The following is an 18908-nucleotide window of genomic DNA, read 5'->3' as shown; positions in this document are numbered from 1 at the left end:
AAACTGAACGTGTTTTTACTGTTTTAATGGCTTATCAAGAGCACAACTGAAACATAACATCTGAAAGGATGCAACAACATAATAAACTTTTTGGGGATGCAGCTTGTGATGTGAGGAGTGAGGGACACGGCTTAGAACGGGCGTGTCGCCTTCTGTCCTGCCAGTGTTGGCTGGACATGAATTAAAATGTCGAACTCGGACTTCATTTTAAGGACATTTCGGCCAGGGGTTTAGAGCTATATTTGTTTAACCACCGGATTGGCAAAACAGGAGAGTGTGTGCACCAGTCTGCCTTGATCTATGTATTCATGTCTGTGACACTCACAGTATCTGCTGCCCACAGCTGTTTTATAGAAGGAAAACCTCCTTCACTTCATGAAATCTCTGCAGCACCAGGAGGCAGCGGGAGGGTTAACCGTCTCTGAGAAGCGCAGTGCCTTTCACGCACCGCCTTCACTGGGTTTACCTTCAGAATCATTAGAAAGGCTAAAGAGCGACCGCAGGCTGATGTGTTTTAACTAGTGCTGTCAAAATTATCGCTTTAACGGCGGTAATTAATTTTTTTAATTAATTGCGTTAAAATATTTAACGCATTTAACGCATGTGCAGAATGGCCCGCCCCATACGTGCCACCAGTGGCAGCGCCAGGGTATGGTTGGGGTAGGCTACACCCATACCAAGAAATGGCTGAGCCCCACCATGAAAAATGATGTTAAAGTAAGCAAAATAAAGTCTGCCAACTCGCGCGGAGTAAATTGCACAGACAGCAGTTAGTAAGATTCATTTCAGCAGCCACGGTTTTGAAAACTTTTGTCACGTAGTGATCGTCTTCTCAATAGAAAATCTTTGATAACGGCGTGGTGTTGTTGCAGGAAGTCCCGACGGAGAATACTTTTGCTGTAGTACAGGGGTGCACATAACTGGTACGCAGGTTATGTGCGTAATCTGAAATGCGTACCGTCACTTGTGTCACAAAGCGCATTTGCGTACCGACGTACTTGTGAAGCTTTTCCAGAAGGCGGTTAGATCACCGGACGACAGAGTCGGTCTCCGTGTGCACAGACAGGGCTGCTGTTAACGTCGGTCTGTACAACGGAATTGTGTCAAAACTACGCCAACCGGCTCCGGAGGGAGACTCCCCCCCCCCCCTTCACAGGAGAACTGAGCTAAAACAGCTGATCACAACGTTCACACTCTGTGGTCACGAAGTACTCCACTAGCCGCCGCCGCCGCCCGTCGACTTTCCTGAAGTACTCCCCCGTTGATAGAAATCAACACGTAATGAATTAAGACCCCACGGTTTGATGATTGATAGGTGTGTGGGTTGTCTTTCATTTTGACACGCAGAACAATGTTTTAATAAACATAGATACTGTATGTTAAATGGATATATCCGCCTTCTTTCATTTATCTTTCCATTCCCACAAAAATATACATAAATAAATGGCATATTTTGGACATAGTTCGAATGGTGATTAATCATGATTAATTAATTTTAAAGCTGTGATTAATCTGATTAAAAATTGTAATCGTTTGACAGCCCTAGTTTTAACCACACACATCTATACACACACACACACACACACACACACACACACACACACACACACACACACACACACACACGATTTAAACGCAGACTTTTGTTCCTCCATGTTTCGTTGTTATCGTTTCACTGAGCGGACCCGCCTCCTTTTTTTCAAACGCTCCCTTTTTGGTCCATCTGCGGCGGTAATAGGTTTTGTGAGCTGTGATGATTCGGCTGTACCTTTAGTAATGAATATGAAATGTTGTGAGGAAATCTTTCCACCAATAATTCCAATAAGTAATCCAAAATATATTCACTTCAGGTTTACGAAAGTAACTGTAATCAGATTACTCGTTTTTTCAAATGTAACGCGAGCTGAATACAGTTAGGCCTACTTGATTTTTGTATTCTGATTATGTAACGCCGTTACATGTATTCCGTTACAACCCAACCCTACATGTACAACACTTTGGCTGGACCAAAAATCGTTTGTAAAATGTGCTATATAAATAAAACCTGATTTGATTTGATTTGATTCCGTTATGCTACTTCTAGTCCACTGAAATATAAGCAACGCTGTATTTTTTTCTCCTCTACAAGTTAAGCAAGAAACCTGCACTGTTTTTTAGCTAATGCTTGACATACAGGTGATATAACATCTGTGTTAGGCTCAACCTATTTCCATGCAGTCCCTAACTGTCTGTGTTCAAAGAAAGGACAATTATTATTTTCTCTGTTTCTCAGGAAAAGAAAGCAAATGTGTGGTTTCTCTGATTCATGTTGGGTCGTTTCAAAACCGACTCACTTTTTACTTTGTCTTTACTCAGAAACGCATGTTAGGTTTCAGTCTGACAGCTTGTTGCTTTGAAGCAGCGTGTCGATGCTCACTTCCTTTTAGTCTTTTCCGTCTGTGTAGTATACTGACAGTAAAACACACCACAGAGCCTCTTCCTGGATACATTCAGAATCAGATTAACACTCTTACAACACTTTGAAGCACCTACTGCTTAATTATAGAGAAATTTAATAATTGATAAATAATAAATGCTTTTAAAATTATGTTATTTAGGTATTCAACCACTAACAAATAAAAAGTATAATAATCAACCATGTAAAAGTACAAAAAAGACTGTATAACTGAGATTTGAATCATCATTTTAAAGCAGATAGAAAAAAGTTTGATTTCTCATCTTGTCTCAAACATCTAACAACGCTATAATTCCTGGTGGCCATAAAAAAGCAAGCCAGACACCGTACAATTCTGTGTGGGACAGAGTAATATTCTAGTTGTGCGTCGGTGCAGACTCTGTGGCTCTCGGCGGTCGAATCACAGCATGAACACAACGGTCAGATTGTGTTTTATTTAGAGATTAGAGGCAGAGATGAGAGGAGCTGGAAACAACATCAAGGTCGTTTTGTCAAGAGACACACACACACACACACACACACACACACACACACACACACACACACACACCACACCATACCCACCTACCCACACACACCCAACACACCACCCACCCACACACACACACACACACACACCACACTCACACCTACACACCCACACACACAACACACACCACACACCACACACACACACACACCTACCACCCCTAATTTTCCCCTTCCTGTGCATCCGTTATACAAATTCTCTCTCTCTCTCTCTCTCTCTCTCTCTCTCTCTCGTTTTATCACCATGTCTATGGGTGTGTCTGTTGAGGAACATCACAAAGAGGAGCTGCACTGTATAACTTCACATTCACAGTAACAGAGAACATCACACACAGACAAGACAAATTCACCAAGAAGAAGAAACGTGTTCTTAATAATCTGTGTTTTCTTCCATTCTACGGTTTTATATTGAAAGCCTTATGGTCTTAAAGAGGCCCTATTATGCTCCCTTTCTCGGCTATACATGTATTTTGTTTCCCTTTATTTTTCTCATACTGCCTGTGCTGCAGCTCCTCTTTTCACCCTCTGTCTGAAACCAGAGCCCTGTCTGTTCTGATTGGTTAGCTGGCTGGCTCTGTTGTGATTGGTCAACCGCTTAGAGATGTATGTCTTGCGAAAGGGAATAACCCCTGCCTGAAATGCCTCCATTGTTTACTTCAGGAACAAAGTGACATCACTTCGTAACACTTGCGATTCTATTGGCTAGTGCTCCAACACATTGTACGTGACAGGCTAAGGGGCGGGACATCTCTAAGCCGTTGACCAATCACAACAGAGCCGGCCAGCTAACCAATCAGAGCACACTGGGCTCTGGTTTCAGACAGAGGGTGAAAAGAGGTGCTGCAGCACAGGCAGTATGAGAGAAATAAAGGGCTTTTTGAACCTGAAAGCATGGAGACATGTCAGAGTGGAGACACTACATACTGATATGAACCTGCAAAGGTTCAGGTTCAGGTTCAGGTTTGTACCCGTAGGTAGATTCTGTTTGCAGAGAAAAAGACAAGGGTTCCATCCTGACACTAAAAACAAACACAAACAACAGACACATCTCTAATAAAAGGACTAGTAAAAGTAAAGTATACCCTGCTCAACCAAATCTCAAAAATATTTGAAAAACATTTTAAGAAGGAAAACACTAGTACAAACATGGACATTCAAAATTCACAATTAAATAAATAAATAAAAATAGGCATCTGTGTGACACTCCTATGATTTATTAATTTGTGTTAACCGCATGAAAGGAGCATAATGTGTCCTCTTTAAGGATTCCTGAAAGACTCCATAGCTGTAAACAATTGCATCTGTCTGTGTGTGTTTGCTTAATTGGTGTTTTGGATCCAAAATAAGTATCACAATGCTCCCTCGTGTTTATACCAAGCACTGAGTTGTGACTTTGCTTCTGTTCTGCTTACTTGTTGAACTTTTATGACTAATTTTCTTAGACTTTACATAAATTACTTGTTGTGTGAGGGGTTGTATGGTTCAGCTTTTTGGCGGCACCAAAAAGCTGAAGTCCTCCCAGACCATGTTCCTCATATTAATGTGTTTACAATCCATCATAATATTGTCATGCTGAACTTTTATACCATAATAATTTGGTCTTTTCGTCGCACACACCATCCATCACCTGGAGAGAGTTCCCTCCTCTGTTGCTCTTTGGTCCATTAAAGGAGTTTTTATTGAGTCTGGGGGTAGAGAGTCATTTGCTGTAAAGACAGTGAAGCCTTATGAGGAAAATGGTGATATTAGAAGAAGAAGAAGAAGAAGAAGAAGAAGAAGAAGAAGAAGAAGAAGAAGAAGAAGAAGAAGAAGAAGAAGAAGAAGAAGAAGAAGAAGAAGAAGAAGAAGAAGAAGAAGAAGAAGAAGAAGAAGGAAGAAGAAAGAAGAAGAAGGAAGAAGAAGAAGAAAGAAGAAGAAGAAGAAGAAGAAGAAGAAGAAGAAGAAGAAGAAGAAGAAGAAGAAGAAGAAGAAGATGAAGAAGAAGAAGAAGAATTAGATGAAGAAGAAGAAGAGGAAGAAACACTTTATTAATCCCCGGAGATGTTTTCCCCCACTCTGTTGGTTTACACACATTACACACATTACACACACAGGGGAGGATATACATGCAGATAGGAGAGATGGCAGAGCAGAGAGGCTGCCAGGTACCCGGCGCCAAGGGAGCAGTTTCGAGGTTAGGTGCCTTGCTCAAGGGCACCTCGGCAGTGGCCTTGGAGGTGAACTGGTCCAATCGGGACGTGAACCGGCGACCCTTCGGTCAAGTCCCTACAGACTTCAGGGGTGAATCCTAAGATGAAGACTGTCCTCAAAGCTGCCCTCTCATCTGCTTTCGTGATCATTATCTCTCTCTCATGTGGAAACCCAAATTCCAGCTGGGCTATATTCGTCCTCTGAGGGCTTGAAAAAAGGCATGCTGGGAAAAGTGGAAAAGAGTAATTGAAGCAGAGATAAACCAGAAATTACAAACACTTCCTCCCAAAAAAAAAAAAAAAGGTCAGGAATGCCTACCCTTCACAGATAAGATCAACACTATATAATCAGTTACCTTCAAACACCCAAAGAAATGTTCCCAGTCTGCGTTTCTGTTCCTGACGAGACTGCAATTATATTATCAGAGGTCTTTACTGCCTGCCTGTCTTAGAATGTACTTTAAAATGCTGATGTGTAAAGCACTGAATGGTTTAGTGCCAAAATCAGTCTGTCTTCAGTAAAACAGGTTGAAGAAGTATTCCAATCCTTTACGTCACTGTAAAAATACTCCATTACAAGTAAAAGTGCTGTTAGTACTTTAGTAAATGCATTTATGTATGATCAGGAGATTATACTAAAAGTATTAGGAGTAAACAATACTTGTTTGTGACATACATATTTTTAAAAATCTGAGTATTTACAAGAAAATGCAGGAAATCTTGACGTTTTAGAAGTTGGAACTGTATACAAAAAAAGATCGGGAGCACCATGAGATATTTGACTCTTAATCCAGTTTGTGCATGATGGTTAGGATTCATATCTGAGAAAATGCACACAGTGTCTCCATTAGATCTTGGGGCAAAACACTTCTGACGTCCTGCAGTAACACACAGACACACCCCCAGGTAAATGGAAATCATGACGAAAGTGCAAATGCTGCACTGAACAATCTATTCCTTGTACGCCCAGGTAAAAACACAACATTGAACCTGTCAGAGCATCCCATGACATTTGTCTTTAGGGCGGTGGCCATGTTTGTCTGAGTCTTATATTTAAGTTGCCATCAGCCTCTCATTCACAGCAGTAACAGAGGTGGTTTGAGGAACCGTAATGAGCAGGGCTTGTTGACGAGAGGGTGGAGTATCCCTCTGGAAAACAAACAGGTTGTGAAGTGGTGCTGTGAGGAGGAGGGAGGCTAGCAGACGAGAGCCTCTCCACGTCTGGGTCTTCCTGTCGAGGGTTAATCGTGTCTGTGTGGGGCCCACATGGGTTTCTTAAAAGCAGGCACTTCACGGTGAGTGAGTCCACCTACTTATGTTTCTGTCTAATCATATGCAACTTGTGTATGTGAGGTGCGTTGAAGCGGATTTCCCCCTTACTCTGCTTCACGGAGACGTTGTGGTTCTCTGGAACGGCTATGACGTTGAAAGACTCAGTGACAGGTTTCCTTTCACTTTGCACTAAATGACCTTTAGAGAATAATGAGAGCATTGTATGTGAGAAGTTTGATCATCTGTTCATAACAAGAACAAGCTCTGCAGTTAAATAACATTTCTGTTTAAAGGCCTACATCTACGGTGGCCGACAGGTGCAATATGCCCAAAACACTTACATTAGGAGAACCGGGCTTCCGTTTAAAAAACACAAATGTGCCAAAACACATCTTTGTGTTCAACAACTTGAAGAAACATGCGCAGAGTTTACTAAAAGCTCTGCATACAGTACAGGAAAAGCTGCAAATGTAATACAATAATAATATATAATAATATAATTAAATGATATGTTGGATGTCCTCCCAACAGTTCTAATTATTTGCCATGGAGAAAATAATAGTTGTAGCTAAAATCAAATAGTTGTGTGCTGCTATGTCAATGGGTTATATCATATATCAACATCATAATGAGAGACAGGAATATTGTAATATCACTCTGCATGCATCAGATCCAGAGTGATTCAGGATGAAATCACTGATGCTTCAGTCTGAACCCACAGTGAGGCAGAGCTGTGATGATGTTTACTCTGCCCCACTCTGAGGAACACTGCCACCATTCATCCAGTGCCAGCACACTGAGGGGCTGCTGGGAGACTGGACACACACACACACACACACACACACACACACACACACACACACACACACACACACACACACACACACACTAAATGGCAGTCTTCTTACAGTTTATTTATTTATCAAGCAACCAAACTAATTGATTGATGCACGGCGGTGAGTTTTCTGCACCTTTCCACAGAGTCTGAGTTGCGTTACTGACTGTGTGTGTGAGTCATGCAGTTTGTATACATTAACCCTCCCATAGACTTGTCACCTTTCAGAGGTGCATGCTGGGATATGCATCCTGATCAGGGTTGGGCGGGTTTCTTTAAAGTGTTATTATTAATATGTAAAAACCTAGTAACCTAATCTGAGTATCACAAAATGCAACCTGATTACATGCCGTTACTTTTTCCATTAAACAAAGAAGAAACAACAATAAGAACTTTTACTTAATTATGTTGGACAGAAGAACAATTTAACCTTAGCAAAGAAGAAACTAAGATATTGAGGATTAAAAATGATCTTATATCAATGGGAAAACCTTAAATATTATTTTTTTTGTTCTAATGTTGGTCCTTGGGCCACAATAATCAATAGGTGAAAATCTGATAATGTGACCTAGAGATGTCCCTTTTCTACCAGTGACCCTCAACAGGTAGTGTTAGAGAACACACACACACACACACACACACACACACACACACACACACACACACACACACACACACACACACACACACACAAAGGGGAGTCTGTACCTGGGAGGATGTGGCGGTAAAGTCGACGAGAGCGAGGTGTTCTGAGAACTACAGGAAGTCTAAAACAAGAGTCTAAAGAGAAACACATGATGCCAGAAACTGCAACACAAGAGGGGCAAAACCCTGCTGTAAAACCACTAACACATTCTTTAAAATATCTCAATTTACACATGGAATAATACTTCATGACCGATTCTCAAAATGATCATAACATCCCACATTTAAGCACATACTGTAGTGATGTTGAATTTGAAAATAAAGGAAGTGTCATGTGATTTACTTCAAATAAACAAAGTGGACTAAACTAACCTCTTGTTGCCTTACAGGTCTGGAAACGGAAGAGAAAAGTGCAGCAGTGCCACCTTGTGGACAGATGTGGTGTTACGTGAAATTAAAGACATATTTTTGAATTTATGACATTGATGCCATGTAGATCATGAACACATAGGATTGATCTACGAAAGGAAGAGTTGATCCAATGTGACTGCTTTTAAGTGGGTGGTCCGTATACACTTATCTAAAGAGATTATCTTTGTGTGTGTACAATTATATGGTTCTTTTGTGCCGCTAAGTTCCAAAAATAGCAAATCTAAAATTGCTGATATTGAAGGAAATCAAACTATTAAGGGACTCTCATAACATTAAAGTTGACCTTTTAAGTTTTGGCACAATTCTCAGGGTAAAAGCCAGTAAAAATCTAACTTGCATAAGATACATAAGGACAAAAAAACGTTTGTACCAATCAATGTGTTACCAATAGTGAAGAAAGGCCTTGAGCATTATCATATCTGTATTGCAGGAGACAGAAATCGATGCATATATTTAAAAATACTGCTTATGTGAGTTTCCATCTTTTCCTTCCTTCTACTGTATTATCTTTAAGGTTGTAACATTTCTTTAGCATTATAAATTGACTTTATAGTGATCATAAATGATATACCATACTAGCATTTCCATGGATTTTCCGCAAAAGCAATGGTTCCTCACTTAAGGAACTTAACTCTTCTTGTTCTTGTTCTTCCTATTCTTGCAGGTCTTAGTGAGATGAAGGGAGATGAAATGGAGGCAGACAGGAGACAGATGGGGAGAGGTGCTGTAGCAGACGGTGAGGACATGAAGACTTGTCCTAATGTTCATGAGAAACTTAAGTAAACCAATTAACACACAGACGGCTGCGATGTGTTTCCTCGCTCTGCAGCCTCATCTATCAATCCCCGAAATATTCCCTGCTGGAAGCTTTCCAATGAAGCCACTTGGGGAAAGGTAAGCAGTGCAAATGGACACTGATTGAAGTCACTTTGGATAAATGGGTCAGCTGATTGAAACATAATGTGACACTGATCAATACAAACGATGATATGCTGCATGATAGAGGTGAGCAGAGATCATTGTGATTACTGTAAAGGCTCTCCCTCCCTGCAACTGCCATAAACAAACACAAATCTGCCCCTTTAGAAGTGGCCATTCAGGGTTTGAGCTGCATTTACAGGCTTACCTGGAAACTACTAATAAAAAGAATGCAATAATGGATGCATTAGTATATACATTATACACTTTTATGGGGGACATTCAGATTGTTTACATGCTGCTCTTATTATTTAGCCACCAGCTGCCACATGATATGAAATAAGGTTATTGTTCAACCCCTAAAGTGATATATAACATATATATTTATTATATGGAAGACTATATTCATATTTGCACAGTTAAAAATGTTGTTAGAACCTTAACTGAGAGGCATTTTCTCTGTCATTCATCTTTTTTACAAGCCTTTTTTTGTTGATTAATTCCTCGTTGGGTTGCTTTGATGCCGTTCAGCTTCTTCCAGCTTTAGTTGTCTTTTCATTACTTTACCCTCACTCCTGCTGACCTTCTTGCAGACAGCAGCAGGTGCAGCATGCCGTGTATCAGGCCTCAGTATTTAGGAAAGTTAATCTGTAAATCAGATTGGGTTCCTCTCCTCAGACAAATATCTGACTTTAAATCACGTCTTCAAGTGAAAATCCACCGCACCATATGGACCATCTCCCCCCCCCGACTGTAAAATCACGACTCCTCCTGACGATAAGAGGATAAAGCTTCAGTCTGTGTGTGTGTGTGGCCTAGCATTACTATACTTGTGGGGACCTAAATCTGTTCACACAGTCACGTGTGGGGACTCGCCGCCCTTATGGGGACAAAATGGAGGTCCCCATGAGGGGAATCATTAATTTTAGGGTGAAGACTTGGTTAGGGTTAGGGTTAGGCATGTGTTGGTTATGGTTAAGGTTAGGATAAGTCTCCAGGAAATGCATGTAAGTCAATGTAATGTCCCCTGAAGTGATGTGTGTGTGTGTGTGTGTGTGTGTGTGTGTGTGTGTGTGTGTGTGTGTGTGTGGTGTGTGTGTGTGTGTGTGTGTGTGTGTGTGTGTGTGTGTGTGTGTGTGTGGTGTGTGTGTGTGTGTGTGTGTGTGTGTGTGTGTGTGTGTGTGTGTGTGTGTGTGTGTGTGTGTGTGTGTGTGTGTGTGTGTGTGTGTGTGTGTGTGTGTGGCTGAGTTTTAATCTATTTGTGCGTCCTGCTCTATTTGTTTAGCAGGTCAGTGTGCAGAGCGAGGCCACCGAGGACACACTGCTCTGCTTCAGGCAGGTTGCGAGCTTTCTGTTTTTATTCTGTGAATAAGGAGGAAGAATGGCGGCGATGTTTCGATCATCCTCTCTGGAAAACACTGAAGAAATGTCTCTGTTGGAACGGGAAAAAGACAATTACTTTGTCACAGATGAGGACTGTCGCGGTGAGGTGAGGCTTTCAAAACGACATGTTAATATTGAAAGCTCTACAAGACTTTTGCAAGATTTGTAGTAAAGCAAGCTCAAGATTCAAAAAGACGTTATTGTTATACAGTATGTGCCAGGCTCCTCTAACAATGCAACATTAATCTACATAGGACATAAAACAATAGAAATAGTGCAAGAATATAAGAGAATATTGCAAGTCAAAAATATGCAAGTTAATGTAGAAATAAGTCAACTACATACAATAAAAACACAATGCTTGTGTGGAATGAAAAAAACGCTTATTGTAATAATACATGTAAATGTGAGCTGTAAACGTATATATAAACAGATGAAGGTGTTCAGCTGATCATATTGATTTTATTTATGATGAAGCTACCTAACCCTATGAACTTTTTTCCAACTTCTACAGTGAGTTTTATTGTAGCGCTTATGGGTTGGAGGTAAAATGGAATAGGTGCATGTTTAAGTTACGCTACAATACAGAACAGTTTTATAGTTGAAGGTATACTTTTTATTTTATTTATACATTTTGTTGCAGTGGTTGAAAGTGATGCAGTATATAATGTTTAGTACAAGGCACTAGAGACCTTTGTCGTGCAGTTACAGAAATAAAATACGATTTGTTTGCTTGATTCTATTCATATGTATTGAAAAGAAAAGACGAGACAGAAATCCCCTCGTTTGCTTCCTTTTGTTAACCCTCATCCTCACCCCTCTTGCCTTTTGAGTTCTTTGAAATGTAACCGCACGTGTTGCATGAAATCAATGCAATGCATGCACTGTTTGATTACAGGTTGTCAGTTATTAAAGGTAGAGATTTTCTTTAGCCGTTTACGATTATTTAATACCCCTCCCATTATTAGTCAAGCCATATTCAAAGATGCCCCATTCTGCTTTTTTCTGTTCTCCCTCTCCTGTAGTGGGTCATTTTAGGTTTGTGTGCATGTAATTGTAAATGGTCTGTAAAGGCTAAAATCCCTGTGTTCCCTCCAGAGGGAGTTTCTCTCCCACACACTCCACCTGCCTGAAACGCCTCCATTAGACTCCTTTGTTTTCTTCTGTAACATAGTGACATCACTATTTATAACATGGTTGGCCAATCACAACAGAGCAAAGCAGCTGACCAATCAGAGCAGACTGGGCTCTGGTTTCAGACAGAGGGTGAAAAGAGGTGCTGCAGTATGAGAAAAGAGCTTTTTGAACATTAGAGCATGGAGACATGTCACAGTAGAGACACTACATACTGATATGAACCTGAAAATGAGCAGAATATGTCTTCTTTAACAGTAAGTCTGTTATTTGTTTATCCAAATTAGATGTTTACCAGAGTGAAAAGACACATTTTCAACTCTAATTGGATGATTACACTAATTAATCCAACAGCAAAGTGTTAATCCAGTACTGTTTATTGTTGAGATAACATCTGCAAAATGTCGACAACTTCCTCTTTTTGACTTTTTTGTGGGGTGTCTGTGTGAGTTAGTACTTGTCCGCTGCGAGGGTCCAAGGACAGAAGGTTGCTGTTGTCACTGTAAAGCCCTCTGAGACTAATGTAAACATTGATCGATCGATTGTTTCTGACCTTTCAGGAGTTTGATCAGGATTCAGTGTGCAGCGAGGAGGGGAGAGGGGGCCGGAGCATCCGCAGGTCTCTGTTTGTGGAGATCTACGGTTTGCAAAGGGAGCCGCACATCTACTTCTCAAACCAGGAGTACTACAAGAGGCTGGAGGAGCTGAAGAGCGCACACCTGAAGAACATGGCCGAGCTGGAGAGGATGTACATCGGCCAGCATAGGGAGAGTCCTGCAGAGGAGGGAGAGGATGGAGGAAGAACCAACAGAGAGGACATGCTGTCTATCAGGTTAGACCTTTTTGACTTTTTTAGTCACTTTGGCGTTACACTGAAATTTAGCCATTGAGTTGATGTTATGTATAACTACAGAATTAAAACGTTTCAAACAAATATAGCCCAGTTTAGACACATCCAGATGTATGTTTTCACTTGCTATTTACCAAGAATGATGCTTACTGTGCAGCTTTGTGTCATGGCCTCAGAGAGGATTTAATATGGGTGGGAATTTCATTAGCAACATTTGATCTGAGTGCAGGCAGCAAGTAAAATTAATTGATTGGATGGCTGATATATTCTACTGTGGGGCGAGGAACAATGTATCATGAATTATTGATTATATTTATATTATATATATATTATACTCTCCGAAGCTTTCTTTAAAATCATAAAGCGAATGCACTTACAGTATAATGTGAAGATAAAGTAAACCCTGTAAATACACTTCTCCTTTTAACCCATTGTTACCTGAAGGTGGCAATATTGAGTTTCAATACAGTTGTCAGTGAACAGACACATCTAAACAGGCATCCATTTGATAATGTGTTTATTAGGCCTCCATTTTATGTAATGAGTGTGTTTTTAAGGTCAAAGGTCAAGATGGTGACTCGGCATCAAAAACAAAAAATGTACCTATAAAACCTATTTAACAATGTTCAATCCAACACTTTAGTGCATGTTTGATATTTTATTGATGTAGTAGTACTTTTCAGGCAGTCTGAGACTTTGTTTCGGAAGTTATTTTGGAGTCAAGTGGCAGGAGAATTAATGCCTCCTCCTTCCTGATAATCAAGCAGTGGCCCTATCAGGAAACTCCAGAGGATCAATTCCCAGGAGGAGCTGGACTTCCACGACTCATCGAGCGGTTCGGACCAATCAGAGCTTTACGGAGCGAGCAGCACGGGGGATCTGGAGCTGCAAAACCCCAGATCAGCTGGCCAGGACCGAACCTTTGAGAGGTTGGTGAAGTATACACAGACAAATCCTCAAATCTGGGGATTCTAGGGGGGAAAACGTAGATTTAGTCCAGTTGCCAGCTCATAGAGTCCTATTGTGAACCCGGAAATGTTGAGTACCCCAAAGTTTTATGTTAGAAATGCATAGTCTGGGTCCCCGGCATTTAGAAACTGCCAAATGTTAACTTGCATATGTTGGGCAATTAGCATTAATGTCATTATTTAGCAGTAATAACCACTATGGCCTATATGGTTAAAAAATGGCTTGGCCAACTTGACAATATTGGACTGATTTTGTGGTTAATTGATGATGCTGTATCCATTTCGGACCTTTTAAGGATTGTGAATGGCAGTTTTAACTCGAAAGTGGCCATATATCAACTCCTGGCTGATTTTGATTGAAGTTTATAATAATAATAATAATAATAATAGATTTAATCTGTTAGCGCTTTTACAGGTGCTCAAAGACGCTTTACAGATATAGTGAAGGGAAAGGAAAAGGAAGGAACAACAAATAAATATATAGTTAAAGTTAAAGTTAAATAATACAAAAACAATCACACACAATCACATAAGGACACTTGATCGACTGGATTACCCATCCTCAATAACCCTAAAATCACTTGAATATTGTCCAAATCGGCCAAGACATTTTGAACTTAATTGTGCAAATTGCCCAACATGCAAGTTAGCATCCGGCAGTTTCTATGTGCTGTGGACCCATACTAAACTTTTCTCACATAAATCTTTGGTTTACTCACATTTTTGGGTTTTTTAAAGCGGGCCAGAAGACCAATAAGAAGATTTGTTTTGCACTTTTTTTTGTGTTAAGGTTTCCAGATTGATTGCGAGCATTAACCCGTTAACATTGATAGCTTTATTTATAAGACAAGATAGTACTAAAAGGGGTGGAAAGTAAATCCTTTCAGTCTTCTAATTGATACTTTGCTGTCATTTTAGATACATTATCACATTTCACTCTCTTCCCTCTTCTCCCAGAGACTTCCTACTGAGCCCAGAAGAAATGACGACCCAGAAGCAGTTTCGGTTTAAGCCCAAGGCCTCCTGTCTGAAACCAAAGGGGAGAATTTCACGTCCAACTGGGGTCAGGGTCAGGTCCAACTTCAACGTCACCGTGCCCAAACCCTTCGAGATGATGCTGAGAGAGGAGGAGAGGAAGAGGCACAAGGTGCGCACTCGCTCGGAGATCCAGCTGGAGAACACTTTGCTGAAACGGGAGCTTGAGGAGCTCCAAGAGTGCCAGAAAAAGTTCAGGGCGTCACCAGCACCGGCGCACATCCATCAGCCGCTCTACGAAGTGATCAGCCGTCGTCCCAGCCAGCGATCCACCCGCAGCAAAGGAAGCAGAAAGAACACGAACAGAAACCAGAGCATTGCCGATGCTTCTCCACAGCCTTTCCATTTCCTGGAGAGGGAGAGGACGAAGAGGGAGGCGAAGATTGTTGCAGAGCTGGGGAACCTGGGGCTGAAAGAGGAACGACAGGCCTTTAAGGCGAGACCCATGCCCAGCTCGGTGTATGGAAGCAAACACAAGGCGAACATCAAGACCACAAGCCACCAGTTTACAGACATCTGCACACATCTGCACACGGAGGGTCAAAGGGACCCAAACTCTGAAGCCTCTCCTGACTCCTGTAAGCCTCAGACATGGCCGTCCTCAAAGCCAGTGAAGAAGCAGATAGAGGTTTCCATTGAGATGGTGAAAGGAGAGGGAGTGGTGTCAGATTGACTCGCTTAAAGCCAAAAACATGTAGTGACCTCTGCAGCCAGGGACGGCTGAGCGCGTTAGGACGGACTGTATCACTATCATAGACTGTGTTCATAAATATAAGACATAATGGGGGGGCTGATTATAGGTTATTATTTATTTTGCATGTTGTAGCTGACAAAGTGGAATGACACATTGCACTGTTTCCCTAAAGATGGGATCAATTATTACTGTCATCTTCTTCTTCTGTAAAATGTGTCAATGTAAAAATCTGTCATTAAAATGATGTACACTTTCCCCTTGATAAAATAAGTCATGTGGGCTCTTTTGTTGGTTAGTTTTATGAACTGGTTCGCACTAAATCCTAACATGTAAACTGTTGAATTTATCATAAGTGTATGCTCCTCCTTGATCATAAAACCCACCCTTAAATCCCTTTATGCATAATTACGCGCTGACTCGGCAGATTCAGACACATACAGTGACAATCATAACCCCACTGGGACCGGAGCGGCTTTTCCTCTCTGCTGTGTACAGTCGGCAGTACATCCTCGTATCGGCATTGGCATCCACTCTTCTACAACAGTAAGTGGACACGAACTGCGTGGCTTCACTTGCTTTTCAATTTAGCAAACATCTGGGTATATCCTCACGGTTGATGGCACTTGTTTAAGTAGTTTTGGGTTTTAAAAATTCGGATAACTGAAATGCAATGCAATTAGTGGGAACATAGCTTAGAGGTCCTGGTTTTGTAATAGTCTGGTACTTGTGGGTAAGAGTGCGGTGCGGTCACCGCTCGTAACTTTAAGGGGGGTCAATTTATCGTAAAGCACCTGACACCTGATGGCACCACCCAGCGCCTTAGATGGTCCTGTATGAAAATCACGCCACCGAAGACGAATAAACAGCCATATTACGCCGTTTCATATCTCTCTGCCGACAGACAGTACAGACAGAGAGCTGCTACTGCGGTCAAGCCAGTCTCCACTCGGGAAAACCTAGTCAAGCCAGCCCGCACGTGATGTTGCGGTGCACGAATATCCTATGCATTACGGTAGAGTCCTGGAAACACTGCCTTCAAAATAAACGCGCTTACTCGGTCAATAACAAATACACCTAAATAACATAACAAACATATTAAATTAAGAAATATGTACTTTATAATGTGATCATTAATTATTTAAAACAAACTAGGCTCTTCACATTATAAATGAGTGAATGTAAAACTTAAGGAGTTTCAAAATAAAAGACCTTTGAAGTCAATGAGCTATCATCCCTCTGTTTTTAGATAAGAATAAAACAAGAACTCTCCAGTATCAAATACTCATTTCACTCCAGGGTGATAGCAGTACACCCCATTTAGTCACTCAGAAAAAATCAGGACATTCTGATGTAGAGTTTCAAAATAAAATACCTTAGAAATCTCTATTGTATGAGCTATCATCCCTCTGTATTTAGATAAGAATAAAACAAAAACAGGTGGACTTTTAATTATAATGCTAACGTCATGGATAAGGCTTCAAACTATTCTGAACAGCCCTGCAGTAGTTGAGAACTGCACTGTAACAAATTACTGTAAAAATATGGATAATTTCTATCTATTTATATATCTATATATTTAATGGTGTACATTTGAAGCTCAATTAACAGCCTATTACAAACTACCAGATGGTAACAATTGGAACAGCATCAGCAATCATGGGAAGAATTTGTGAAGCAGAGTAAGCACCAAGGATAGAGCGCCGATGCTGTAAACAACATAAACTTGAATCCTTTCCAAATTAATGTATGATAGATGAGAAAATGCTTACCTAAAAAAATGACATGTTATCATCTTGTCTGTTTCACCAATTTGTGTGTATTTATTTGTTCAAGATGATATGATTATTAAAGTTCAGAAGTATAGTATGGGGCCTTGTGACTGTCTGTGCCCACTCCAATTTAAAAGCCTTTCTGTATTTCAGAAAAGGAAAAATACAAAAACACAGAAATATAAAAAAATAAAATATAAGACGAATACGCTGACACCCACTGCGATCAGTAAAAGACAGAACATGTTTTTCTTGATGTAGACTCGTATAATAATAATAATAATATTAACAATAACCTTTATTTGTATAGCACCTTTCATACAGGAGTTGCAGTCCAAAGTGCTTCACAGTCTCATAAGATAGAGTTTAAGAAAATGGATGTCAAATAAAATACAGTTAACAAGAACATTGATATCACATATGAAAGGGTTAAAAGACATACAAATATAAATAAAATTAGCATAGAATAGACAATGAGTAAAAAATAGATTCAAAATTCAGGATAATAAAAGAAAACCAAGTAGCTATCTAAAGCTTTAGCTTTTTCTTGAATATTTAGACCGAGCAGGCTTCCCAGATGTCTAACGGTATCGTGTTCCACAGCTTTGGGGCATAATTAACGAAGGCCGCATGACCAATTTTCTTATTTCTGCCTCTGTTTAATTGTTAAGTAGGAAACATTTAAACAGCTGACACAACAACTTGTCCAAGGCGCTTGAGGCAAAATAGGCAATGATGAAGGCTTAACAATTAATTTGATGTAGACAGGTTCATATTATTATCAGTGATACTAAAAATATTGTAAATGTTCTTGTACTGTAAGTGTAGTGTATCAAATACACATATATTTGTTGCAAGTGTATTTAAGAATAGGAAGTTAACATATCATATCAGTGCCCCTAAAGATATATCTAATGGTATATGTCAGGACATAAGGCGGAGTATGTAGTTATGTACATATGACAAAACACTTTTCAATCTTTTAATTTTTTTTAAAAACTATGGGTGTGGAGTCCCTCCAGTTCCTACAATGCACTATCTTCCATGAGCTGAAAGCATAGACTACAACTCGTCATCCCTGGCCGGCAGATAACTCCCAGCACCATACATTGTTTGATCCGTCTGCTACATTGTACTTACATCGTGTGCATACTTTTGAGAATTTTAAATGTATTCTTGTCTGTTCTATAGTGTGCATTTAGATGTAGATACTCTTATTTTACAGTGAATATGGATATTTTTGCTTTAACCTTTATTTGTCTTCTATTTTACACTATATTTTTTCTAACTTCTTTTCCGGGTGATAGCTCATATATGAGACTTCAAAGGTCTTTTATTTTGAAACTGTACATCAGATTGTCATGATTTTCTCTGAGTGACTAGATGGGGTGTCCTGCTATCACCCTGAAGTGATATTAGTATTTGACAATGGACAGTTTTTGTTTTATTCTCATCTAAAAACAGAGGGATGATAGCTCATATATGAGACTTCAAAGATCTTTTATTTTGAAACTCTACATCAGATTGTCATGATTTTTATCTGAGTGACTAGATGGGGTGTGCTGCTATCACCCTGAAGTGAAATAAGTATTTGATACTGGAGGGTTTTTGTTTTATTCTTATCTAAAAACAGAGTGATGATAGCTCATATATGAGACTTCAAAGTATTTATTTTGAAACTCTCTAAGTTTTACATTCACTCAGTTATAATGTGGTCGTTATACGTAGTTTGTCTTACATTATTATTGACCACATTAGGCAGATATTATATTGTACATATTTTAATATGTTTGGTATAATT

The 18908-nt window shown here is 40.1% G+C and overlaps 1 protein-coding gene across 15 annotated transcripts; it reads left to right on the top strand.

Annotated features, from left to right (window-relative positions):
* Positions 1-6180: 6180 nt before the first annotated feature.
* Positions 6181-15605, top strand: LOC117542324 (protein FAM161A-like). Of its 15 annotated transcripts, none has more exons than XM_034209929.1 (7): positions 6181-6467; positions 9021-9092; positions 9186-9250; positions 10563-10763; positions 12352-12623; positions 13406-13570; positions 14567-15605. In XM_034209929.1, the coding sequence occupies exons 4-7, from the start codon at positions 10656-10658 to the stop codon at positions 15315-15317; spliced, it is 1296 nt and encodes a 431-aa protein (XP_034065820.1). In that variant the 5' UTR covers positions 6181-6467; positions 9021-9092; positions 9186-9250; positions 10563-10655; the 3' UTR covers positions 15318-15605. The 15 variants fall into 15 exon arrangements, with proteins under 15 accessions (XP_034065820.1, XP_034065818.1, XP_034065819.1 ...); XM_034209927.1 differs by having other exon boundaries at positions 10560-10763; XM_034209928.1 differs by having other exon boundaries at positions 8314-9092.
* Positions 15606-18908: the final 3303 nt, after the last annotated feature.

This window comes from Gymnodraco acuticeps, unplaced genomic scaffold (genome assembly GCF_902827175.1).
Source record: "Gymnodraco acuticeps unplaced genomic scaffold, fGymAcu1.1, whole genome shotgun sequence".
NCBI classification, from domain to species: domain Eukaryota; kingdom Metazoa; phylum Chordata; class Actinopteri; order Perciformes; family Bathydraconidae; genus Gymnodraco; species Gymnodraco acuticeps.
Note: the sequence above shows the minus strand (reverse complement) of the source record. Positions and strands in the feature narration are given on the sequence as shown.

Excerpts from the sequence above, each read along its gene's own strand:
- LOC117542324 (XM_034209933.1), top strand. The coding sequence starts at position 10,656 with ATGGCGGCGATGTTTCGATCATCCTCTCTGGAAAACACTGAAGAAATG. Across the intron at positions 10,764-12,351 it reads ATGAGGACTGTCGCGGTGAG|GAGTTTGATCAGGATTCAGT; the intron begins GTGAGGCTTTCA and ends CTGACCTTTCAG. Across the intron at positions 13,571-14,566 it reads CAGGACCGAACCTTTGAGAG|AGACTTCCTACTGAGCCCAG; the intron begins GTTGGTGAAGTA and ends CTCTTCTCCCAG.